The 27,223-nt window shown below is 40.3% G+C and overlaps 1 protein-coding gene across 1 annotated transcript in view; it reads left to right on the plus strand.

Moving 5' to 3' along the window:
- TACR1 (tachykinin receptor 1) overlaps positions 1-26,801 on the plus strand; it is a 163,461-nt gene extending 136,660 nt beyond the window's left edge. Inside the window, exons 3-5 of the mRNA XM_043468067.1 lie at positions 13,817-13,967; positions 24,320-24,516; positions 26,242-26,801. Of these exons, the coding sequence (XP_043324002.1) occupies positions 13,817-13,967; positions 24,320-24,516; positions 26,242-26,533 (640 nt within the window). The 3' untranslated portion in view covers positions 26,534-26,801. The remainder of the gene's footprint in view (positions 1-13,816; positions 13,968-24,319; positions 24,517-26,241) is intronic.
- Positions 26,802-27,223: the final 422 nt, after the last annotated feature.

The following is a 27,223-nucleotide window of genomic DNA, read 5'->3' on the forward strand; positions in this document are numbered from 1 at the left end:
ATTTACAAATAGCTAAGAAAGGAAGAGAAGCAAAAGGCAAGGGAGAAAGGGAAAGATACACCCAACTGAACGCAGAGTTCCAAAGAGTAGCAAGAAGAGATAGAGACCCTTCTTAAGTGAACAATGCAAAGAAGTGGAGGAAAACAATAGAATGGAAAAGACTAAAGATCTCTTCAAATTGGAGGAATGAAGAGAACATTTCATGCTAGGATGGGCACACTAAGGGACAGAAATGGTAGGGGCCTAATAGAAGCAGAAGAGATTGAGAATAGGTGGCAAGAATACATAAAATACACAAAATATATACAAAATATACCAAAAAAAAAGTCTTAATGACCCAGAAAACCAAGATGCCATAGTCACTCACCTAGAGCCAGACATCCTGAAGTGTAAAGTCAAGTGGGCCTTAGGAAGCATTACTACAAACAAAACTAGTGGAGGTAATGGAGTTCCAACTGAGCTATTTCAAATCATAAAAGATGATGCTGTTAAAGTGCTGCACTAAATATGTCAGCAAATTTGGAAAACTCATCAGTGGCCACGGGACTGGAAAAAGTCAGTTTTCATTCCAGTCCCAAAGAAAGGCAATGCCAAAGAATGCTCAAACTACTGTACACTTTTGCTCATTTCACATGTTTGTAAAGTTATGTTCAAAATCCTTCAAACTAGGTTTCAGTTGTACATGAATCTAGAACTTTCAGATGTATAAGCTGGGTTTAGAAAAGGCAGAGGAACCAGAGATCAAATTGCCAACATCTGTTAGATCATAGACAAAGCAAGGGAATACCAGGAAAACATCTATTTCTGCTTCATTGACTGTGCTAAAGATTTTGACTCTGTGGACCAAAACAAACTCAACATTCAAAAAACTAAGATCATGGCATCCAGTCCCATCACATTATGGCAAATAGAGGGGGAAGCAATGGAAACAGTGACAGACTTTATTTTCTTGGGCCCCAAAATCATTGCAGATGATGACTGCAGCCATGAAATTAAAAGACGCTTGCTCTTTGAAAGGAAAACTATGACCAACAAAGACAGTGTATTAAAAAGTAGAGATAACACTTTGCTGACAAAAGTCTGTCTAGTCAAAGCTATGGTTTTTCCAGTAGTCATGTATGGATATGAGACTTGGGCAATAAAGAAGGCTGAGCCTAATGAGTTGCTGCTTTGAATTGTGATGCTGGAGAAGACTCTTGAGAGTTCCTTGGACTCGAGGAGATCAAGTCAATTCTAAGGAAAATCAACCCTGAATATTCCTTGGAAGGACTGATGCTGAAGCTGAAGCTCCAATACTTTTGGCCATCCATAGGAAGAGTTGACTCATTGGAAAAGACCTTGATGCTGGGAAAGATTGAGGGCAGGAGTAGAAGGGGGAGACAGAAGATAAGATGGTTAGATGGCATCACTGACTCAATGGACATGAGTTTGAAAAATCTCTGAGAGATAGTGAAAGACAAGGGAACCTATCTGGCTGCAATCAATGGAGTCACAAAGAGTCAGACATGACTTAGTAACTGAACAACAACTCTGCTCTGCCTCTAAGGACCATGTTATGTAATCAAGGAGGTAGGGGAGGGAGATAAAGATTGCATAGCAGGGAGACACAGAGCTTACTTCCCCCCACAAACAGATCAAAAATAACATCTTCATTTGGAGAATTCCTCACTTAAAACTAACTGGAAAGTGGCAGAAAAAGTCATGTGTAACCAAAGCTATAAGGAAGATCGACAAAGAATTGAGTAGGAAGGGAAGAAAATCAACCAGGTCAGCCCCTCCTGGGAGGAGAATCAGAAGAAAAGAGCAATTACACAGAGATCCCTCCTGGGAAGTGAGCAGTTTGAATCACGTATTAGCCACCCCAACCCGGGGTTCCAATGCCAGGAAGACGAGCCCCCTTGGCTGGTTGGAGGGCTGGTGGGCAGCCCCAGAAGGGCAGAGGAAAGCCAGGACTCTGCTCATGAGGCATGTATAATGGTTTGCTTGCCCCCTGAGGAGGCCTTACAAATAGCTGTGAAAAGAAGAGAAGTGAAAAGCAAAGGAGAAAAGGAAAGATATACCCACTGGAATGCAGAGTTCCAAAGAATAGCCAGGAGAGATAAGAAAGCCTTCCTCAGCGATCAGTGCAAAGAAATAGAGGAAAACAATAGAATGAGAAAGACTAGAGATCTCTTCAAGAAAATTAGAGATACCAAGGGAACATTTTATGCAAAGATGGGCTCAATAAAGGACAGAAATGGTAGGGACCTAACAGAAGCAGAAGATATTAAGAAGAGCTGGCAAGAATACACAAAGAACTGTACAAAAAAGATCTTCATGACCCAGATAATCACGATGGTGTGATCACTCACCTAGAACCAGACATCCTGGAATGTGAAGTCAAATGGGCCTTAGGAAGCATCACTGTGAACAAAGCTAGTGGAGGTGATGGAATTCCAGTTGAGCTATTTCAAATCCTGAAAGATGATGCTGTGAAGGTGCTGCACTCAATATGCCAGCAGATTTAGAAAACTCAGCAGTGGCCACAGGACTGGAAAAGGTCAGTTTTCATTCCAGTCCCTAAGAAAGGCAATGCCAAAGAATGCTCAAACTACCACACAATTGCACTCATCTAACACGCTAGTAAAGTAATGCTCAAAATTCTCCAACCCAGACTTCAACAATACATGAACTGTGAACTTCCAGATGTTCAAGCTGGATTTAGAAAAGGCAGAGGAATCAGAGATCAAATTGCCACCATTCTCTGGATCATTGAAAAAGCAAGAGCGATCCAGAAAAATGTCTATTCTGCTTTATTGACTATGCCAAAGCCTTTGTGTGGATCACAATAAACTGTGGAAAATTCTGAAAGAGGCAGGAATACCAGACCACCTGACCTGCCTCTTGAGAAACCTATATGCAGGTCAGGAAGCAACAGTTAGAACTGGACATGGAACAACAGACTGGTTCCAAATAGGAAAAGGAGTATGTCAAGGCTGTATATTGTCACCCTGCTTATTTAACTTATATGCAGAGTACATCATGAGAAATGCTGGCTGGAGGAAACACAAGCTGGAATCAATATTGCTGGGAGAAATATCAATAACCTGAGATATGCAGATGACACCACCCTTATGGCAGAAAGCAAAGAAGAACTAAAGAGCCTCTTGATGAAAGTGAAAGAGGAGAGTGAAAAAGTTGGCTTAAAGCTCCACATTCAGAAATCCAAGATCATGGCATCTGGTCCCATCACTTCATGGCAAATAGATGGGGAAACAGTGGAAAGAATGGCTGACTTTATTTTTCTGGGCTCCAAAATCATTGCAGATGGCAATTGCAGCCATGAAATTAAAAGACGCTTACTCCTTGGAAGGAAAGTTATGACCAACCTAGACAGCATATTGAAAAGCAGAGACATTACTTTGTCAACAAAGGTCCATCTGGTCAAGGCTATGGTTTTTCCAATGGTCATGGATGGATGTGAGAGTTGGACTATCAAGAAAGCTGAGCACCGAAGAATTGATGGTTTTGAACTGTGGTGTTGGAAAAGACTCTTGAGAGTCCCTTGGACTGCAAGGAGATCCAACCAGTCCATCCTAACGGAATTCAGTCCTGGGTGTTCACTGGAAGGACTGATGCTGAAGCTGAAACTCCAATACTTTGGCCACCTGATGCAAAGAACTGACTCATTTGAAAAGGCACTGATGCTGGGAAAGATTGAGGGCAGGAGAAGCAGGGGATGACAGAGGATGAGATGGTTGGATGGCATCACTGACTCAATGGACATGGGTTTGGGTAGACTCCGGGAGTTGCTGATGGACAGGGAGGCCTGGTGTGCTGCGGTTCATGGGGTCGCAAAGAGTCAGACACGACTGAGTGACTGAACTGAACTGAAGTAGGGCAGAGGGGACAAATGGAAACTGCACCCATGACTGACTGGTTTCCTGCACCCTCCCTGGCTTGCCACCCAGCCTGCATGGAGTGAACGTTCCAACACCACTTGCCTGGCATCACAGCTCCACACTGGAGCAAGGACTGGTACAACCAGCCAAAAAGCTGGACTGTGAGATCTGAAGCAGCTCAAACCCCAGGTGGTGTCTGAGCAGCCAAAGGGCAGCCATTATTTGCAATTGTCCAGGCGACACACCAGAGGCAGTCTGGATCTCTGACAGTATCCAGATGGCCACAACCCAGCGCCAAACCTTGCTAACTACCCACAACAGCCCTTCTTGCTCCAGCACAGCTGGAGCTGTGAAGGAGCTGGGAAGGAGAAGAGCACAGACTTAAAGGAAACAGCCAGCTCAGACCCAAAGTTCAGGACTTCTGCTCCAGTGATGAGGTCTGGCCCAGCACCAAGGGGCATCCGCATCCATTAAGCATAGGGGAAGCCCTGCCTCACACTTGCCTCTGGCCCTAGTCTCCCCAGCTCCAGCTCCACTTCCTTTTAAGGTGATAGTTGCCTGCACACCCTGAGGAAGATGTGACTTGCATTCACATCAAAATCAGCTCTCTGACCAAAGCCACAGATGCTCCTTACCTTGCACCAGTGGTTCTTAAACTTAAACCAGCCTCAGAATCCCATAAAGGGCTTATGCAAATATGGAGGGCTGGGCCCCACCCAGTTTCCAATTTAGTGAGACTGAGAATCTGCCTTTATAATAAGTTCCCAGGTGATAACTGCTATTGGTTCTGTTTCAGACTTTGAAAAACACTTAGATAAGTCTTTCTCAAGCTGAGAATCACATGAGAATAATTGGGGGAGATTTTAAAATAATCAGTGTCCAGAGGTATTCATGTAATTGGTTGTGAGTATGGAAGTACAAAACCACGGTTTAGAAAATTCTTCAAGCTATTCTGGAATATGGCTAGCATTGAGCACTACCTTTTCAGATCCAACGCCTACAAGCCTGTTGGAACTACATTACTGTTTGTAATAGTTTCATTTATTTATTTTTGGATGTACTGGGTCTTCACTGTTGCACAGCAGGCTTTTCTCTACTTGTGGTGAGTGGGGACTCCTCTCTAGTGGCAGTGCTCAGGCTTCTCGTATGGTGGCTTCTCTCGTTGGGAATCACAGACTCTAGGGCACGCAGGCTTTAATAGTTGCGGCACATGAGCTTAGTAGTTGTGGCTCCTGGGCTCTAGAGCACAGGCTCAATAGTTGTGGCATACATGCTTAGTTGTTCTGCAGCATGTGGGATCTTTCTCGATCGGTGATCAAACCCATGTCTCCTGCATTGGCAGGCAGATTCTTCGCCACTGAGCCCCCAGGGCAGTCCCTGGAACTACATTGTTGTTTCAGATTTAATGACATCACTAAAGTGTGTGTTAACCATATTTTCTAGTTTCTGTATCTGGTGCTTTGATATCTTGGGTCTTGTTGATGATCTAAGAGGGACTGCCTATCCGGGGCTAGATAACTCCTAGGGATAACTCCTGCTAGTGTGCCTTCATATGCAAACTAAACAACCCAAAGCCCCTACCCATCATCTATCTGCTTTTTCAGGGCTCTTATACTGCAAGACACTATCCTCTGCCCTAATCACCCCAGGGCCACGTCTGACATCTATGGGCAGGCCCTACACTGGGGCCCACTGAAACGATTCAAACGAGACCATCCTAGCCCTGTTTATCTTGACTCACTGATTCTTCCCCTCAAAAAACATAGTAGAAGACTTTCCTACATTTTCTCCATGCTCTCTGCCTATGACCATCTGTGAGATGGTATGCCCCTTTCTCTTGGGAAGTATGAGTAATAAACTATCTTTTCAATGGAAAACTTCTCGTGATCTGTTTAATGACAGCATTTCTTGGGCAGGTGGATAAGGAGTCCATGGACCCAGTCATGTAATCATCCATGTCCTGGAACTTATGGCCATTTGGAATTTATGGCCATTCACCCACATCAGAAATGGGAGCTAGGTAGCTGGTTAATTGATAACATCAGAGGCATAGGAACAGGTTCCTTGGTGTCGTCAGGAGACCGACCTTTGTTACAAGATCTAAGGGAAACAAACTGACCTAATCCTGTGCCAAAACTATTTTTAGTAACAGGTCAAAAGGTATATATAATGAGATATCTTAAAAGCTGTATGTGGATCTCTTCCTAACCCTTTTGGTGTCTGTGCCAGAAGCTGTCCCTGTTACTTCCTGACTTTTAATGAAGTTGTTACACTGCTGCAAAGACATGAGCTACTGTGTTCCTTTGGTCCTGGAGTGAATTCTTTCCTTTGAAGACCATGAACTCATAACTGACAACAAACATCATAGAACATAGGCCTCACTATACATGAATTTAAAAAAGTAAAATCTATATTTTAAAACAACGTGCTCTTTAGAAAATCACAGATCAGACCATTAGGAAAATGCTAAGCTGAATCAGTCAACATAATTTATCAGTCTCTTTTTTAAGAAGGGAAAGCTATTTTGTTATTCATTTGTGAGCAATAAAAAGTATAGATTTAATTTCGACTAAAAAGAATTATAGACAGGTTCATTCTCTAACATGGATAATTAATAAGTTAATTATTGTTAAGTTATTCTTAATAAGACCCAGCAATTTCACTCCTAGATATATACTCAGAATTGAATGCAGGGCCTCAAACAAATACTTGTACACCAAAGAGTACAAAGTTCATAGCAGCATTATTCACAATAGCCAAAAAGTGGAAACAACTCAGATGTCCCTCATTAGGTGAATGGATATTCAAAATGTTATAAATATATATATGGAATATTATTTAGCTTAAAAAAGAATGAAGTTCTGATACATGCTATAACATGGATGAACCTTGCAAACATAATGCTAAGTGAATAAGCCAGACAGAAAAGGACAAATACTGTATGATTCCACTTATCTAAAATACTTAGAATAGACAAATTCAAAGAGACAGAAAATCTAGCTCAGACAAACCCCTTTCACATAGAAACTGCAAATGCTCAATTCAATATCCAAGATTAAATGAATGTAGGTCAAATGATCAATATTTAATCATTAGAAAATATAAAAACAACATTTCTTCCATCTTGACATCTTCTTGGAGAAGTTTTACCATATTCTTGCAGTTCATTGGAGATAAACTTACATTTTAATATTTTGCCAAAATCACTATTTTAGAGAATTGATGCATAGAACCTAGTATAATCTTATTTTTGTATAGCTTCATGGGGGATTTTTTGGCTCTCAAATCTGATAGTCAGCTCTCAGAATTAATATCAGCCTTGGAAGAAGAGCTCAGAGATCAGGGATCAGGGATGTGCCAAAGTGAGCCAGAGAAAAAATCGAGAGTGACTACAATAGTCTGTGACAGAAGGGACTGCTTGGTTCCCACATGATGAGAGAGATGAGATTTATGCATTGAATTTTTGTGTTTTTTATTTGGTCTTTTTAAAAGACTGTAGCACAGTTGATTAATAATATTATATACTTTAGTGCAGCATAGTGGTTCACAATTCTAGAAGTTATACTCCATTTATTAAAGTGAAGTGAAGTCACTCAGTCGTGTCCGACTCTTTGCGACCCCATGGACTATAGCCCACCAGGCTCCTCCGTCCATGGAATTTTCCAGGCAAGAATACTGGAGTGGGTTGCCATTTCCTTCTCCAGGGGATCTTTCCAACCCACAGATCAAACCCGGGTCTCCCACGTTGCAGGCAGACGCTTTACCATCTGAGCCACCAGGGAAGCCCATACTCCATTTATAGTTATTATATAATATTGGCTATATCCCCTATACTTTGCAATATATCCTTGTAGCTTATTTATTTTATATGTAGTAATTTGTGCCTCTTAATCCTATACTTCTATCTTGCCCCTCCACCCTTGCCTCTCACCACTGGTAAGCACTAGGTTGTTGCTATACCTATGAGTGTTTTCTTTGTTGTTACATTCATTAATTTGTTTTATTTTTTAGATTCCACATATAACGGATAACATACAGCATTTTTCTTTCTGTCTGACTTATTTCACTAAGTACCCTCCAAGTCTATCCGTGTTGTTGCAAGTGGCAAAATTTAATTATTTTTATGGCTGAGTAGTATTTCATATTTATATACCACATCTTCCTTATTCATTCATCTGTCAGTGAATACTTAGGTTGTTTCCATAGTTTGGCTATGGTCAATAATGCTGCCATGAACACTGGGATGTATGTATTCTTTTGAATTTTTTTTTTTTTTTTTTGACATACATTCAGGAGTAAAATTTCTAGGTCATATATTAGTGTTACTTTTAGTTTTTTGAGGAACCTCCTTTCTGTTTTCCATAGTGGTCTCACTGATTTACATTCCTACCAACAGTGTAGGAGCATTCCCTTTTCTCCACATCCTCACCAACATTTGTTATCTGTAGATTTTTTGATGATTTTGTTTAGTCACTCAGTCGTGTCTGACTCTTTGCGACCTCATGGACTGCAGCACTCCAGGCTTCCCTGTCCTTCACTATTTCCTGGAATTTGCTCAAACTCATGTCCATTGAGTCAGTGATACCATCCAACCATCTTATCCTCTGTCATCCCCTTCTCCTCCTGCCTTCAATCTTTCCCAGAATCAGGGTCTTTTCCAATGAGTCAACTCTTCACATTAGGTGGCCAAAGTATTGGAGCTTCAGCAACAGTCCCTCCATTGAATATTCAGGACTGATTTCCTTTAGGATGCACTGGTTTTACCTCCTAGAAGTCCAAGGGACTCTCAAGAGTCTTCTCCAACACCACAGTTCAAAAGTATCAATTATTTGGTGCTCAGCCATCTTTATGGTCCAACTCTCACATCCATACATGACTACTAGAAAAACCATAGCTTTGACAAGATGGACCTTTGTTGGCCAAGTAATGTCTCTGCTTTTTAATATACTGTATAGGTTTGTCATAGCTTTTCTTCTAAGGAGAAAGTGTCTTTTAATTTCATGGCTGCAGTCACCATCTGCAGTGATTTTGGAACCCAAGAAGATAAATTCTGTCACTGTTTCCATTGTTTCCCCACCTATTTGCTGTGAAGTGATGAGACTGGATGCCATGATCTTAGTTTCTTAAATGTTGAGTTTTAAGCCATCATTTTCACTCTCCTCTTTCACCTTTATCAAAATGCTCTTTAGTTCCTTTTTGATGATAGCCATTCTGATAGTGGTGAGGTGATATCTCACTATGGTTTTGACGCATTTTTCCGATGATTAGTGATGTTAAGCATGTTTTCATGTGCCTGTTAGCTATCTATGTCTTCCTTGAAATATGTCTGTTCAGGTCTTCTTCTGCCTATTTTTTAATTGGGTTATTTTTTGATATTTAGTTGTATGAACTGTTTATATATTTTGAATATTGAACCATTATCAGTTATATCATTTATAAATATTTTCCCCCATTCAGTAGTTTGTATTCTCATTTTGTCCATGGTTCTGTTAGGGGAGTGTGTCATTTCCTCGGTTCTGTCCCGTCACAACAAAAATTTGAAGCAACGGACATTAAAGCCCTCAGCATGTCATAGCTCTTGGACAGATAGATCAGTGTTACAGCTCTCAGACAGATCTGTACAGAGTGTTACAGCTCTGTGTTACAGCTCAGTTTTATTTAGAAAATAAAGGAAAATACATCCTTGAGGCATGAGGGCATGCCAACCCAAAAGATGCAAGGAGAAGACAGAGAGCGCACGAGAGACCCTCAGCCTTTTGGCTCCTCTTTTTATATGTTTTTTCCTTCCCCTAGTCCTGCCCTGTGTAAACTGGGCTAGCTGGAGTGCTATTTGTTCTACCTGAGGTCCTCACTCGGGTCCTCGGACCTTCCTTTGTTCTATTTTCGTGGGCTTTTCCCTTCCTTGTCTTTTAGCCACTGCCATTCCGGATTCCTTTTGCCTATTCTAACTACTTAACAGTTCCCTTTGCAAAACAAAAACTTTTAAGTTTAATTAGATCCTGTTTGTTTATTTATTTGTTTGTTTTTCTTCTTTTTTTCCCATTTGTTTGTTTTTGTTTTAATTTCTTTTGTCTTGTTTCCCCTTCAATTTGCCATGAAGTGATGGGACCAGATGCCATGATCTTCATTTTTTGAAAGTTGAGTTTTAAGCCAGCTTTTTCACTCTCCTCTTTCACCTTCATCAAGAGTCTCTTTAGTTCCTCTTTTACTTTCTGCCATTAGGGTGGTGTCATCTGCATATCTGAGCTTGTTGATATTTCTCCCAGCAATCTTGATTCCACCTTGTGATTCATTCAGCCTTTTTAATATGTATTGTAAAACCTGAGGTAAGTAGGATAGACTCCTTTGGCTTTGTTGGGGACCAATAGGTGTCCCTTTGGGCCCATTTAGCTTTAGGTAGTGTAGTAATATCAAATCTTGTTTTAATCACATAAATGTCCATTTTATTGGTCCCATTTTAACTAATCATCCAAATATTTCTTTATTCATTTGAGATAACACCTTAAAGAAATTCTAACTTCTTGGGAATTATAGTCAGACTTTCCTTACAGGTTTTTCATGCTTATATTATAATTATTTTAATACTCTTTTTAGACATTGTAAAACCCATTGAGAAGAAGCACAGACCACAAATGAAGCTTCTCAAGCCAGTTTTTTAAACTTGCTTTAAATAAACTATGGAAGTCCTTAGTTTAATTATTAAATACATAATTTCACCTTTAGTTTGATTTTTGTTTATAGGTACCACTGGCTATGATGAGCATACTTTAGATTTACCAGTTAGTTTTCCCAATTTTAAATGATCCATCACTTGGCCACCAATAAAATATATCTCAATAGAAATTCAAACCATTAAGATGCAAAAGACCTCCCCATAAGAGAATGGGAGAGGATGTAACCTAAACCCAGAGAGTTTTACTCTCAAGACCAAGTTTTCAAAAACACAAACAAACAAAACAAAAAAGCACAGAAGGACCTGGGAAGATCAAGTAGAACATTTACATCTCAGAGACAAAGAGAAATGCAAGCTTCCCTCTAGAAAGTCTCTGTTTAAGTCTGAAAATATATTTTTACTAAGCCAGCTTTTCACAATAATGAAACTTAATTGCATGGGCAATGAAAGAGCCCCCTCAATTTCCATGGTGAGATTTCCTCCAATTTCCAATCAAGTAAGTACCTGCAGGTTTTGCATGGGTATTGGCGATTTCTCATTCCTTTTTATTTTGAGACTTTTATTTTCCATTTTGAAGTCAGTTTTTTAAGATAAAATTGCATGTGATGGACCAGTGTGTGCTTTTTGGGAGCTTAAGTTCTCTGGTTTTGCCCCAGAGTTGTTTAAGCCCCATCTTACGTGTCTCGGGTTTCCCAGTGGAATATAAGACTTCCATGGGTGCTCAGATTGTGGAATAGCCAATTCTTATGTGTGTCCCCTGTTGAGCAATTTGTTAATTACATGAGTGGGTTTTCCTGTAGGAACAAGCTGCATGGTATGCATGAGGTCTTGCTTCCACCACTCCTGCAAATTTCTCAGTCATCTGAGAAAGCTGTTGCCAGCCAGGAAGAGAGAGTCCTTTTTGGAGGTCAGAAGCTCTAGGAAGATTTCAGTTTTATTTTGACAAACTCTATTAAGGTAGCCAAGTCAAGGAAAAACAACATGCCAGTCTTCCCCCCTAATAACTCAGTCCTACCTTATGCAGTGTTTGAGCAGTCTTCCCAGTTGCTAGACTGAGGCTGACCACTCAGTATACAAAGAGTCTTCCCAGGGCCTTAACACTGAGGATCCCCTGCTTGAGCAAAATTTTCCCAGTGTCTGAACACCGAGGATATCCTACTTAGCACCTAAATTGAGAAAAATCTTCCCACTACTTTGAGGATGTCCTACCCAGTGTCTAAGCTGAGAGATCCAGGTACCTCTTCTTGAAAACAAGTTTCAAGGATAACATTTTCCCCCAAATAAAACTCAAGGTCATCAACCAATATAGGAGATCTGAGATCCAGGAAGATTCACTCAGATCTGTCTGGATTTCAAGGAGGCAGATGGGCACAGGAGGCCTCTGCTGGTACCAAGGCTCCAGATCCTCGTAGAGCTCAGGTCAAGGATAGGAATCCATTCTGGATCCCTTTGTTGGTTGCCAAAACTGTCCATTTAAAAAATAATCACAACCTGGAAGTTGTGAGTTATGTTTTATTTTATGGGAATTTTTAGGACTTCAAGTCGAGGAGACAGCATCTCAAGTAACCCTGAGAGAACGGCTCTCAGGAGGCAGGAGGAGGAGTCAAGTTATATAGAAGTTTGCAACAAGGGGCAAGTAGTCCGAACAGCAAAAGATTATTGTTAATTAAAGAAAACCAGATATCTCAAGTAATTTAGTGCTTTTTTATATGTGAGCAGATACAAGAGCCTGGGCTCACTGAAATCATTTCTTTCACATGTATCTCAGCTATCTGGGGCCAGTTTCTAAGGCTTTTCACACACACACCCCCCAGTTCTCAGTGCTCACCATGGGGAGTGGCTGAGGCTACTGGATAGTAGGTATTGTTCTTTCTGGGTGCCCTCCAGGCTCAGAAATTCACAGTTGGAGGGATGGAATTGCTGATGACTGCGACATACTTGTTTGTTGATATGGCAGGAAATATTCCATTTCTCACTACCCTTATTTTGAGGGTTAAAGAAAATATTGCCAGTAAAGTCCTTGGCATTGTGTTCTTCACTAAATAAAATCTAACTTCCAGTTCTGCTATTAATACTATCATTAATGTAATATTAACAGAGTGACCTAGAGTAAACCTCCCCAAATATTAGCTGTTCTCATGTTATTACTATTAGAAAATCTGAGCTTTTGCATTACACTCACATCAGAGGGAAAGCCCTATAACTAGCCACACCTTCCAAGGGCCCTCTGAGAAAAAATATTCTTTCTCAAAACTCAAATAACTTACTTAAATGTCCAACTTACAATGACCCTCACCTTAAACAGAATAGAACAAGTTGTGCCATTGTAGGAAACCTCAGAATCTGTGGGCTAACACTGCAAAGGTTTGTTTCTTGTTCATGTTCCAGTCAGACTCAAATCCTTTGGTAACTGTCTTTCAAGCAGTAACTCAGAGACCCAGACAGCTTCCATCGAGAGATATATATTTAAGAACTATGCTTATAAGTAGCTTAAACTTTGTAGCTCTCTCCTACTGATCCTAATTCTGGGATAAGTTTTGTTTCTCTCCAAGATAATTATACTTATATCCATGAATCCATTTGTCATTTAGAATAGTTTGGCTCAGTGGTAAAGAATTCACTTGCCAATGCAGGACACACGAGTTTGATCTTTGGGTCAGGAAGATCCAGTTGGAGAAGGTAATAGCAACCTACTCCAGTATTCTTGCCTGGGAAATCCCATGGACAGAGGAGCCTGGCTGGCTAGAGTCCATGGAGTTGAAAAAGATTAAGACACAAGTTAGCAACTAAACAAGTCTTATTAACCATCACAATTGCTCTCATCTGAATGTACTAGCTGGTCTATTGATCCGTGTCCCTGCATCAAAACTAAGCCTAAGTTTAAATCTGACAAGTACAATTGAGTGGTAAAATCACCTTCTTTATTCTAGAAAATATTCTCCTATTAATTCAGCCTAAGTTTGCATTTTTCTTTGGAGGGAGCAGTAAGCAATACTGAACTTAACATCAACTAAAATTGCTGTAAATGTTCAACAAATTCAGTTCCCTTTCATTAATGTTTATTCTTTTCATTCTGAACAGGAATCTCCATTATGGAAAAGTCCACAAGAAAAACACGTCCAAAAGATTTGCTTTCTCTACTTTATCTACTAATAGATCACGTACTTATTTATGCTAGTAGCTAGTCTGAGACAGGTAACTGTCAAGGCTTGACCAGCCCTGTTACTTCTTGAACTGACTGCTCCCGTTCACCTCGTTGCAGGTACCACATCTGCGTGACTGTGCTGATCTACTTCCTCCCCCTGCTGGTGATAGGTTATGCTTACACTGTAGTGGGCATCACACTGTGGGCCAGTGAGATACCTGGGGACTCCTCTGACCGCTACCACGAGCAAGTCTCTGCCAAGCGCAAGGTGAGCAAAGGGCTAGCAGCACTTAACCCACCCTGGCACAGGTGGCAGACTGGTAAGCATGTGAGCCCGAGCCTCAGGAGTCCCGGAGGCAGTCCCTGGGCCCCAAGAACTGTAGAAAGGAGGGGAGGAAAAGGGAGGGGAGGAAGAAATCGTCCTTCAATGTGCTTGTAACCTAGACCTGACTGTACAGGCATAAGCCCCCTCATTCTCACCTTAAAACTAACAGAAAACTGTCAACTCATTAAAACACAAGCACACAGATTTAACTACAGAAGCATGAAGAGCTATTCAGTTCTTTTTAGTTACTACCATTTGACAAAATAATACGTTCATTTCGTTCAAACATCAAAAAGTACTAAAAGAAACAAAACTAGGGTGATGGAGAACAAACTGGGAATTGCCAGGATTAGTACTGGGGGAAGAATCTGCCTACAAAGGGATTGCATGAGTGAATTTCCTTGCGATAATGGAGCAGTTCTGTATCCTGATTACTGTGGATTTTTTACTTATCTCTGCATATGATAAAATTTCATAGAACTACACACCAAAAAAGTGCATGTAAAAGCTGGCAAATTCCAAATACAGCCTGTAGTTTAGTTAATAGTACTGTACTATCATCGGTTTCTTGATTTTGATTGTGTGGCCTAGCTAGGTAAGATGGTATCACTGGGAGAAGCTTTGTGACGGGTGCCTGAGAATTCTGTCCTATTTTTGCAACTTCTTGGAAGTCTTAAATTGTTTGAAAATTAAAAGTGAAAAAATATATTGAGTCTTACCATGAAAATGCTCACTCCTTTCTAGGTCCTCTGTCTACCGAGTTCCCAAATGTTTATGCACGTACGCACACACACACACACACACACATGCACACACATCATGGTAACCACTGTTATTTGTTATTAATCTTTTCAGATATTGTAATGCATTTATAAGCCAAATAAACATATATTCTTTTCTTTTTTGCATAAATAGTAAATATGCACTTTTCTTCCCCTCATTCTTTAATTTAATAGTATCCACAAAATCTTCAAAACTCAATATAGAAACAGCTTTCTCATTCTTTTTTCCCCTCTTTTAGTACCTCTTTGCATAGTATTTCATTGTGCAGATGCTAGATAGCTTTTCTTTTTTATTGAAATATAGTCGACTTAAAATAGTATTTAGTTTCAGGTGTATAGCATAATGATTGGCCATTTACATCCATTATCACCACAATAATTCTAGTAACCATCTCTCCCTACACAAAGCTATTAAAATATTATGGACTATATTCCTTATGTGGCTTATTATATCCCCATGACTTACTTGAGGTCTGCACCCCTTACTCCCCTTCACCCATTTCATCCACCTGCCCATCCCCCTTCTTTCTGGCAACCACTCTTTTATTTGCTACATCTGTGAATCTGCTTTCGTTGTGTTTGTTTCTTTGTTTTGCTTTTAGAGTCCACATATATAAGTGAAGTCATGTGGTATTTGACTTACTCTTGGAATAATACCCTCTGGATATATCCATGTTGTCCCAAATGACAAGTTTTTATTTTTAATGATTGAGTAATATTCTATTGTATGTATATGCATTTTTATACCCATTCCTCTATCAGGGGACACTTAGGTTGCTTTCATATCTTCGCTATTGTAATGTTGCTATAAACATCAGGGTACATGTATGTTTTCAAAGTGTCTTTGTTTCCTTTGGATAAATATCCACGAGTGGACATGCTGGATCATATGGTGTTCTATTTTCAGTTTGTTAAGGAATCTTCATACTGTTTTCCAGCATGGCTGCACCAGCTTCTGTTTCCACTAACAGTTTCTCCTCGCCAGCCCTTAGTTGTTGTCTTTGTAATACAGCCTTACGATACATGTGAGTAATATCTCATTGTGGTTTGGTTTGCAGTTCCCTATTGATTAGTGATGTTGGGAATCTTTACATGTGCCATTTGGCCACCTGTATACCTTCTTGGAAGAAAAAAAAAAACACCTATACAAGTCCCTGCTTATTTTTTAATGCAGTTGTATGGTTTTCTTGATGTTGAGTTATATGAGTTCTTTGTATATTTTGGACATTAATCTCCTAACAGATATATTGTTTGCAAATATCTTCTTCAATTCAGTAGGCTGCCTCTTTGCTTTGTTTGTGGTTTCCCTCACTGTGCAAAAGCTTTTTACTTTGATGTAGTCCCACTTGCTTATTTTTGCTTTTGTTTCCCTTGCCTGAGGAGACAAATAAAAAACCAGCTAAGACCAGTGTCAAAAAGGGTGGTGCTTATGTTTTCTTCTAGAAGTTTTATGGTTTTGGGTCTTTAAGTTTTTCATCCACTTTGAATTTATTAATTCCATGCACTTTGATTTTATGTCCAATCATTATGTGAAAGTGTGATCCAGTTTGATTATTTTGTATGCAGCGGTCAACTTTCCCAGCATACCTTGTTGAAGAGGCTTTCTTTTCCCCTTGTAGATCCTTGCCTCTGTTGTCACAGATTAATTGACCGTATGAGTGTGGGTTTTTTTCTGGGATCTCTATTCTATTCTATTGAGTTCTGTGTCTGCTCTGTGCCAGTACCATACTGTTTTTATTACTATAGATTTTAGCATAGTTTTTTGAAATTAGGAGCATTATACCCTTAGCTTTGTTCTTATTTCTCAAGCTTTTTAGGTCTATTTGGAGTCTTTTGTGTGGCCATATAAATTTTAGAATTCTTAGCTCTAGTTCTGTGAGATTGTCTTTGATATTTTGATAAATTACATTGAGTCTGTATGTTGCCTTCGGTAGTATGGTCATTTTAACAATATTAATTCTTCCAATCTGTAAGCATGCTATATATTGGTCTATATTGATTTTTGTTTGTGTCTTCTTCAATTTATTCTATCAATGTTTTATAGTTTTCCATGTACAATTCTTCTAGATCCTTGGTTCAGTTTATCCTTAAGTCTTTTTGATGTAATTGTAAATGGGATTCTTTTCTTAATTTCTCCTCTGATAGTTCATTAGTAGTATATAGAAATGCAACAAATCTGTGTGTATTCTTTATCTACTTCTATTTAACTTTACACTTCTATTCTTTTGCTCTTTTATTTCTTTTTCTCACCATATGGTTAGTTTCTTCTGTTTTCATTGTTTTATTCCCCAGTTGGCACCTTGTTTCAGTTTTGTTTTCCAGTTTGTGCTTTAGTTAGCTTTGTTCTTAACCGGTGGATACCATTTTTTGTTTCCTTTGTTCAGCGGGTCTATCTATTGTACTTTTTTTTTTTTTTTTGCTATTTTGGATTTGTTTATGGGTGTATATGTATGTGTGTATATTCTATTATTTTAGTTATTATTTGCCTGATTTTGTAATTGTTATTAGTCTGGGGTGCGTCTTTTGTTTCTCATTTTTGTATATTCATTTTAATCCCATTTACTGCCATACCAAACCACCTCTGGAATCTCTGTTCCCTGGAGAGTCTCCAAACCCAGAGCCTTTGGAGTGGGAGCACTGACTCCAAGACACTAGACTACCAGAGAACTCCTAAGCCTCAGTTCAGTTCAGTCGCTCAGTCATGTCCGACTCTTTGTGACCCCATGAATCGCAGCATGCCAGGCCTCCCTGTCCATCACCAACTCCCGGAGTTTACTCAAATTCATGCCCATCGAGTCGGTGAGGCCATCCAGCCATCTCATCCTCTGTTGTCCCCTTCTCCGCCTGCCCCCAATCCCTCCCAGCATCAGGGTCTTTTCCAATGAGTCAACTCTTCGCATGAGGTGGCCAAAGTACAGGAGTTTCAGCTTCAGCATCAGTCCTTCCAATGAACACCCAGGACTGATCTCCTTTAGGATGGACTGGTTCGATCTCCTTGCAGTCCAAGGGACTCCAAGAGTCTTCTCCAACACCATAGTTCAAAAGCATCAATTTTTTGGTGCTCAGCTTTCTTCACAGTCCATCTCTCACATCCATACATGACCACTGGAAAAACCATAGCCTTGACCAGACGGACCTTTGCTGGCAAAGTAATGCCTCTGCTTTTTAATCTGCTGTCTAGGTTGGTCATACCTTTCCTTCCAAGGAGCAAGCGTCTTTTAATTTAATGGCTATAGTCACCATCCGCAGTGATTTTGGAGCCCAAAAAAATAAAGTCTGACACTGTTTCCACTGTCTCCCCATCTATTTCCCATGAGGTGATGGGACCAGATGCCCTGGAGTATCAAATAGTGAGAACTCCCACAAAAGCAACCACTTGTACACAAGACCAAGCATCGCCCAACTGCCAGTAGCTCCCTGCACAAGATGCCTCATCCAAACAGCAAACAAAGCAAAAACATAAACCCAATCATCAGCAGACAGAATTACCACCTCACTCAGCCTGCCCATCAGAAGGGTAAAAAATTCACCCCCTTCCAAAAGGATGCAAGCACAAGTCACACCCTACATGAAGCTTACACAAATCCCTGGACCAACTTTACAAAGGCAGAAACCAAAGGAAGAAAGAATTCAACCTCAAAGTCTGGGAAAAAGAGACCTCAAATACAAAAAATTTTAAAAAAAAAGAAAAGAAAGGCAGAGAAATACTGTACAAATGAAGGAACAACCTAGAAAGACACAAGTCCAAATAAATGAAGAGGAAATAGGCAAACTACCAGAAAAGAATTCAGAATAATGATAGAAAAGATGATTCAAAACCTCAAAAATAGAACGTAGAAGATGCAAGAATCAATTAACAAAGATATATAAGAAATAAAGAATAAACATATGGAGACAAACAACACAATTACTGGAATTAAAAATACTCTGGAAGGAATCAATAGCAGAATATCTGAGGCAGAAGATCGGATAAGTGAGCTGGAAGATAGAATGGTGGAAATAACTGCTGAAGAGCAGAATAACAGAAAAAAAATTAAAAACACTAAGGATAGTCTCAGAGACCTCTGGGACAATATTAAATGCACCAACATTCAAAAAAAAGAAGAGAAAAGAAAGAGTATGAGAAAATTTTTCAAGAGATTAGAGTTGATAATTTCCCCAGCATGGGAAAGGAAATAGTCAATCAAGTCCAAGAAGCACAGAGTCCCATACAGGATAAACCCAAAGAGAAACATGCCAAGACATATACTAGTCAATCTAACAAAGATTGAAGACAAAGAATATTAAAAGCAGCAAGGGAAAAGCAACAAGTAAAATACAAAGGAAACTCCATACATTAACAGTTAATCTTTCAGTAGAAACTCTGCAGGCCAGAAGGGAATGACAAGATATATTTAAAATACTGAAAGTGAAAAAATCTACAACCAAAATTACTCTAAGCAAGGATCTCATTCAAAACTGATGGAGAAATCAAAAGCTTTACAGACAAGCAAAAGTTAAGAGAATTTACTACCATCAAATCAGCTTTACAACAAATGTTAAAGGGACTTATATAGTCAGGAAATACAAGAGAAGAAAAAGATCTACAAAAACAAACCCCAAGCAATTAAGAAAATGGCAATTTGTTGTTCAGTCACTCAGCCATGTCCAACCCTGCAATCCCATGGACTGCAGCACTCCAGGCTTCCCTGCCCTTTACCATCTCCCAGAGCTTGCTGAAAGTTGTGTCCATTGAGTCAGTGATGCCATCCAACCATCTCACTCTCTGTCATCCCCTTCTCCTCCTGCCTCCGATTCTTCCCAGCATCAGGGTCTTTTCCAAAAAGTTGGCTCTTCACATCAGGTGGCCAAACTATTGCAGTTTCAGCTTTAGCATGAGTATTCAAGATTGATCTCCTTTAGGATGGACTGGTTTGATCTCCTTGCAGTACAAGGGACTCTCAAGAGTCTTCTCCAACACCACAGTTAAAAGCATCCATTCTTCAGCACTCAACCTTCTTTTATGGTCCAACTCTCACATCCATACATGACTACTGAAAAAGTCATAGCTTTGACTTTATGGACCTTTGTTGGCAAAGTAACGTCTCTGCTTTTTAATATGCTGTTTAGGTTTGTCATAGCCTTTCTTCCAAAGATCAAGTGTCTTTCAATTTCATGGTTGCACTCACCATCAGCAGTGACAAAAACAAACTCCAAACAATTAAGAAAATGGCACTAAGAACATATATATCAATAATTACTTTAAATGTAAATCAATTAAATGTTCCAGCCAAAAGACACAGACTGGATGAATGGATATAAAAACCAGACCCATATATATGCTGTCTACAAGCAACCCACTTCAGACCTAAAGATACATATAGCCTGAAAGTGAGAGAATGGAAAAATATATTCCATGCAAATGGAAATCAAAAGAAAGCTGGAGTAGCAACCATTATATAAGACAAAATAGACATTAAAATAAAGAACATTACAAGATATAAGAAGGGACACCACCAAAGATCCGAATATATTCAATGCACTCCCTATGAAACTACCAAGGGTATTTTTCACAGAGCTAGAACAAATAATTAAGCAATCTGTATGGAAACACAAAAGAGCCCAAATAGCCAAAGCAGTCTTGAGAAAGAAGAATGGAGCTGGAAGAATCAACTTTCCTGACTTCAGATTATACTACAAAGCCATAGTCATCAAGACACTATGGTACTGGCACAAAAACAGAAATATAGACCAAAGGAACAAGATAGAGAGCCCCGAGATAAATCCATGCACCTATGGGTACCTTATTTTTGACAAAGGAGGAAAGATATACAATAGGGCAAAGATAACCTCTTCAATGAGTGGTGCTGTTTAAACTGGATAGCTACATGTAAAAGAATGAAATTAGAACACTTCCTAACACCATACACAAAGATAAGCTCAAAATGGATTAAAGACATAAATGTAAGACCAGAAACTATAAAACTCTTAGAGGAAAACATAGGCAGAACACTCATAGGCAAACCATAGCAGAACACTCAATGACATAAATCAAAGCAAGATCCCTTATGAACCATCTCCTAGGGTAACGGAAATAAAAGCAAAAACAAACAAGTGGAACCTAATTAGGCTTAAAAGCTTTTGCTCAACAAAGGAAACTATAAACAAGGTGAAAAGGCAGCGTTCAGAATGGGAGAAAATAATAGCAAATGAAACAACTGACAATGGATTATTCTCCAAAATATACAAGCAGCTCATACAAGTCAATACCAGAAAAACAAACAACCCAATCAAAACAAGGGGGAAAGACCTAAACAGAAATTTCTCCAAAGAAGACATACAAATGGCTAACATACACATGAAAAGATGCTCAACATCACACATTATTAGAGAACTGCATATCAAAACTACAATGAGATATCACCTCACTCCAGTCAGAATGGCCATCATCAAGAAGTCTACAAACAATAACTGCTGGAGAGGGTGTGGAGAAAAGGGAACTCTCTTGCACTGTTGATGGGAATATAAACTGATACAGCCACTATGGAAAAGAGTATGGAGATTCCTTTAAAAAACTAGAAATAAAACCTATGACTCAGCAATCCCACTCCTAGGCATATACCCTGAGAAAACCAAAACCAAAAAAGATACATGAACCCCAATGTTCATTGCAGCACTATTTACAATAGCTAGAACATGGAAGCAACCTAGATGTCCATCAACAGATGAATGGATAAAGAAGTATACACACACACACACAGAGGAATATTACTCAGCCATAAAAAGGAACACATTTAAGTCAGTTCTAATAGGTGGATGAAACTAGATCCTATAATATACACAGGGAAGTAAGTCAGAAAGAAAGATAACTATTGTACACTAACACATATATATGGAATCTAGAAAGATGGTATTGACGAATTTATATGCAGGGCAGCAGTGGAGAGACAGACATAGAGAACAGACTTACGGACATAGTGTCGGGGGAGCGTGGAAGGAGAGAGTGAGATGCCTGGAGAGAGTAGCATGGAAATACATATGCTAACATATGCAAAATAGATAGCCAATGGGAATTTGCTGAGTGACTCAGGGAACTCAAACAGGGGCTCTGTAACAACCTAGAGGGGCGGAATGGGGAGAGAGATGGCAGGCAGAGAGAGGGGACCTATGGCTGATTCATGTTGATATTTGGTAGAAAGCAACAAAATTCTGTAAAGCAATTATCCTTCAATTAAAAAATAAATTTAAAAAACAACACACACACACACAAAAGACCTAAATGTTAGACTGGGCACTATAAAACTCCTAGAGGAAAACATAGGCAGAACACTCTCTGATATCAATAATAGCAATATCTTTTTCAATTGATCTCCCAAAATAAGGGAAATAAGAACAAAAATAAACAAATAGGACCAACTTAAACTCAAAAGCTTTTGCACAGCAAAGGAAATGACAAACAAAACAAAAAGACAAACCACAGATTGGAAGAAATATTTGCCAGTGATGTGACCAACAAGGGATTAGTCTCCAAAATTTACAAATAACTCATAATGCTTAATAGCATCAAAACAAGCAACCCAATCAAAAAATGGGCAGAGGACCTGAATAGACATTTCTCCAAACAAGACATATAGAGGGCCAAGAGACATATGAAAAGATGTTCAACATTGCCAATTATTAGAGAAATGTAAATCAAAACTACAATGAGGTATCACTTCTCACCTGCTAGAATGGCTACCATCAAAAAAATCCACAAACAATAAAAGCTGGAGAGAGTGTGGAGAGAAAGGAACCCTCCTACACTGTTGTTTCTAATGTACATTGGTACAGCCACTATGGAGAGTAGTATGGAATTCCTTCAGTTCAGTTCAGTAGCTCAGTCATGTGCAACTTTGGGACCCCATGGACTACAGCACGCCAGGCCTCCCTGTCCATCACCAACTCCCGGAATTTACCCAAATTCATGTCCATTGAGTCGGTGATGCCATCCAACCATCTCGTCCTCTGTCGTCCCCTTCTCCTCCTGCCCTCAATCTTTCCCAGCATCAGGGTCTTTTCAAAAGAGCCAGCTCTTCACATCAGGTGGCTGAAGTATTGGAGCTTCAGCATCAGTCCTTCCCATGAACACCCAGGACTGATCTCCTTTAGGATGGACTGGTTGGATTTCCTTGCAGTCCAAGGGACTCTCAAGAGTCTTCTCCAAGACTATGGGTCAATGAGGGCTCTGAGGCTGATATCAGCCCACTGGTGTGTGGGTAAGCTCCTAGATCTAACAGGCTAAAAGGATAACTCCAAAATGAGATTTGCCAAAATCAATGTCCTCAAGGTAGAATGAACTCCCTAAAATGGCTGCCACCAGTATTTTCGTCCTTGGAGGTGGTCCCAATTGCCTCCTGCCTCTCCAGGAGATTTCAAGGTCAGCAGGTAGGTCTGACGTGGGCTCTCTTAGGAACAGAATTTCTGTTTCCTACAATCTTCTCGCACTCCTGTGTATAAGCCCTGGTGGCTTTCAAAGTCAGAGAGTCTTGGGTGTTGTCTTCCCAGGTCAGGACCCACTAGGAACCCAGCGTGGGGCTCAGACCTCTTGTTCCTGGGGGAGGAACTATGCAATTGTGATTATCCTTCCATTTGTGGTTTACCTTCCCAAGGGTATGAATCTTCACTACATTGCATCTCTATTTCTCCTACCCATCTCACTGTGATTCCTTCTTTATATCTTTAGTTGTAGAAAATCTTTTCTGCTAGTCTTCAGCTTTTCCCATATATAGACACTTTGTAACTAGTTGTAATTCTGGTGTGCCCATGCGAGGAGATGAACTCACTACCTTCTTATTCTACTATATTGGCCACACATCTTCTAGGTCATTCTTTCTCTTAAGATTTCTTGGGAATAAAAAGGGATGGGTTATATCACCCTATATTCATAAAGCCATTTTATGAATATTCCCTTTAAACATCTGACAATCCCTTGCTGCAGCTATCCAAATCCTACCCATTCTCTTTCCCTCCCCCAGAGTCTTCAAGTCTAGCAGCCTACTCTGACTCATGGCCCTTTTCCTTCTGCTGCTTTCTCCCCATTCCTGGATCTTTTCTTCCTGAACACCCTTTGCTCATTAATCTGGTCTCCCTTGGCTTCTCCAGCCATTGCCCAGAAGTATGATATGATATTCTCAAACATGAATGCACATGAGAATAATCTGAAGGGCTTCTCAAACACTGAATTCTGAGTCCCACATTCAAAGTTTCTGATTCAGTTAGATTGGAATGGGGTCTAAGAATTTGCATTCCTGACAACTTCTCAAGTAATATTTATGTTCCTGGTCCTGGGGCCACTCTCTGGGAATCACTGATATAACCAAAGTCCTTTGGTACCACAAGGCGGTCCTTCCTCCACCTTGAAAGTTGTTATTATATTGATAGTTACTTTATATTGCATATCACACTGTGCATAGTAAGTGGGCAGGGTAAGAGAGAAAAGAACCATTATAAAGGGAAGATGGGCTGCTAGTCTTACCTGTCTCACTCTCTTGCCAGGTGGTTAAGATGATGATCGTTGTTGTATGCACCTTTGCTATTTGCTGGTTGCCCTTCCACATCTTCTTCCTCCTGCCTTACATCAACCCTGATCTCTACCTGGAGAAGTTTATTCAGCAGGTTTACCTGGCCATTATGTGGCTGGCCATGAGCTCTACCATGTACAACCCCATCATCTACTGCTGTCTCAATGACAGGTAAGACCCTCATCCCCCATACTCTCTCCAGGACAAGAAACTAATAATCCTTCTGTTGAATCCCTGCTGACTGAACCAAGCGATGATTAGTTTTCTATAGTCTGTACCACTCACTCCTCTCTCACAGCCGGCTCTGCTCAATTAGGTTAGCTTCTTGGGGACTACAAAGACAAACGGTCTTGTCACCATGCAGGAATAGGAGCCGTGAGAAGACCTTTGTTCCTTTGCAAGAGGAGCCAGAAACACATACCACCGGTTACTAAGTCAGTGTTGGAGGGTCGGGTGCAGGGCAGATAAAAACTCTCTGTGATTAATACACATAAATCAGGTTGCCAGCTGGATCAAGTTCATGAATTTGTTCAATCTACTCTAAGGATCCCATGTACAGAGAGTAGTGCGTGCAGAAAGAGACAGAGAATCAGAGAGAGAAAGAGTCAGAAAATGAATGAGTCAGAGAGTGAGAGAGAACGAGAGAGAGAGATCGATGCCACGAATGTTAACCACCACGTGGCATTTTTTTCCCTTCTCTGATCTCTCATTTTCCTCTTCCCATCTCATCTGGGCAGGGACTTCCCTGGCAGTCCAGTGGTTAAGATTTCACTTTCCAATGCAGCAGGGGTAGGGCGGGTTCAGTTCCAGGTTGGGGAGCTACGATCCTACATGCCTTGCAGTCGGAAAACCAAAACACAAAACAGAATCAATATTGTAACAAATTCAATAGACTTTAAAAATTGTCCACATCAAAAAAGTCTTAAAAAAATTTTTTTAGGTAGCTTTGTCCAGTTTCTTCCAGTACTTCCAGCAGGACAGGGTAAGCAAAAAGAAGTCAGAGCCTCAAAGGTCTGATTCTGCCTTTGTTTGGCCACAGGGGCCAGGAGAGCCTTTCCTGGAGTGGAAGCCAACTTCAGACAAGTAAGAAAAGAAAGAACCATCAGAAATGGTGATCAGCAACAAGGAATCCACCCCAGTGTGCAGAGTCTCCAAAAGGGAGCTGGGAAGCTGTGGTGGCAGTTCAGTCATCTGGAGCACCACCTCAGCCTCTGTGTGAAAAAGGGAGACAGGAGAAGGAGGGGAGGGATAAAAGACTTGTCACATTTATGGCCAACAGTTATCAGCCTATAAGGAGCCTTCTATGAGTGAGACACTCAGGGACTATGACTTTGAAGACAGATATTCCCTGGGACTTGTCCAGATGGTCTTTGTCTAACTCACAGATGTATCTTTCTTCTAAGAGCCTCACAATCTGCCTAAATACTTCTAGGTTAAATCTCTCAGCACATCTTTTAAGTAAAAGCTGATTCTCCATGCTTAAAACACAGGGAAACTGAGGCACACTGAAGGGACACAATTGGTAGAAAGTCAGTGAGCTACTTGAAGGAAAGGACTGAGTCTTGACGCTGTATTGTACATATAATGAACACTTGGTGAATGTTTTTACTGATGCTGAACTGACCCAGAGCAGGTAGAGGCAGACCATTTCAACTACCACCCTCAGTACAGACTTGAATTTCACATGAACTTGGGTTCTAATCCTGGAGTTGACCTTGACAACTGACCTTTGAATCTTTTGCCCTTAGCATCTCCAGTTATCAATTAATTTAAAAAAAGAAGAAGACAGAGTCTCATTTGGGTATATCCTCATATTAAACAGCTTCTGCAATGGTGGGAACACCCCTGATAGCAGGCCATACTCAAGCGTTACTTGTCCATCCACTCTCTTTCCAGGTTCCGTCTGGGCTTCAAGCATGCCTTTCGGTGCTGCCCTTTCATCAGTACTGGCGACCATGAAGGGTTCGAAATGAAATCCACCAGGTACCTCCAGACCCAAGGCAGCATCTATAAAGTCAGCCGCCTGGAGACCACTGTCTCCACAGTGGTGGGGGCCCATGAGGAAGACCTGGAGGAAGGGCCCAAGGCCACGCCCGCATCCCTGGACCAGATCTCCAATGACCCCTCTCACAGCGACTCTAAGACCACAATGGAGAGCTTAAGCTTCTACTCCAACATGCTCTCCTAGACCACGGGGCTTTCAGCAGGCACGGCCACCTCTATCTTTGTCTTGCTTCATTTCATGCATGGATAAAGCTTCAGTATAAAATCCATAAGAAACACCCTTGGGACTTGTGAAAGGCTGAGAATAGATTGGGGAAAACATTCCATTCTGAAGTCAAAAACCTACATTCTTCTATATCTTTGTCACACACGCACTGTGTGACCGAAAAATCATCGACTTCTCTGAGCCTGTACAATGAGGTTAAACTTGATTTTCTCTGCAATCCATTCCAAGATTCTAGAATTAATTTCAATTGCATGTACTCATTTCAGGGTGATTCCTGCAGTGCAGCAACAGATCAAACCAATCTGTTTGTCTAGAGATCCTGTCTTACTTCAATAAAGGTGTTCTCAGTCTTGCTTAGATTATTTTCCTTTAGCTGGTGGCTAACACTGCATCAGCCTCTGCTTGATAAGGTAACAAAAGGAGAAACCAGCTAAAATCTGAATGAAAGATTTAACCTTCTCTTCTAAGCACCAATGAAAATAAGGTGTACTTCTGCCCCTTTTGGCATCTCAATAAATCAAAGCATCATGGAATTGAGAGTTTCAAATTCATCTGTATTGTGTCCCCATTGACTATCCTGAGCCACCAATGCAAATAGAATATGTCCACTGATACTAGTTAATGTCTGTTATGAACCAAGACTCAGAA

Source organism: Cervus canadensis, chromosome 5 (genome assembly GCF_019320065.1).
Source record: "Cervus canadensis isolate Bull #8, Minnesota chromosome 5, ASM1932006v1, whole genome shotgun sequence".
Classification (NCBI taxonomy): domain Eukaryota; kingdom Metazoa; phylum Chordata; class Mammalia; order Artiodactyla; family Cervidae; genus Cervus; species Cervus canadensis.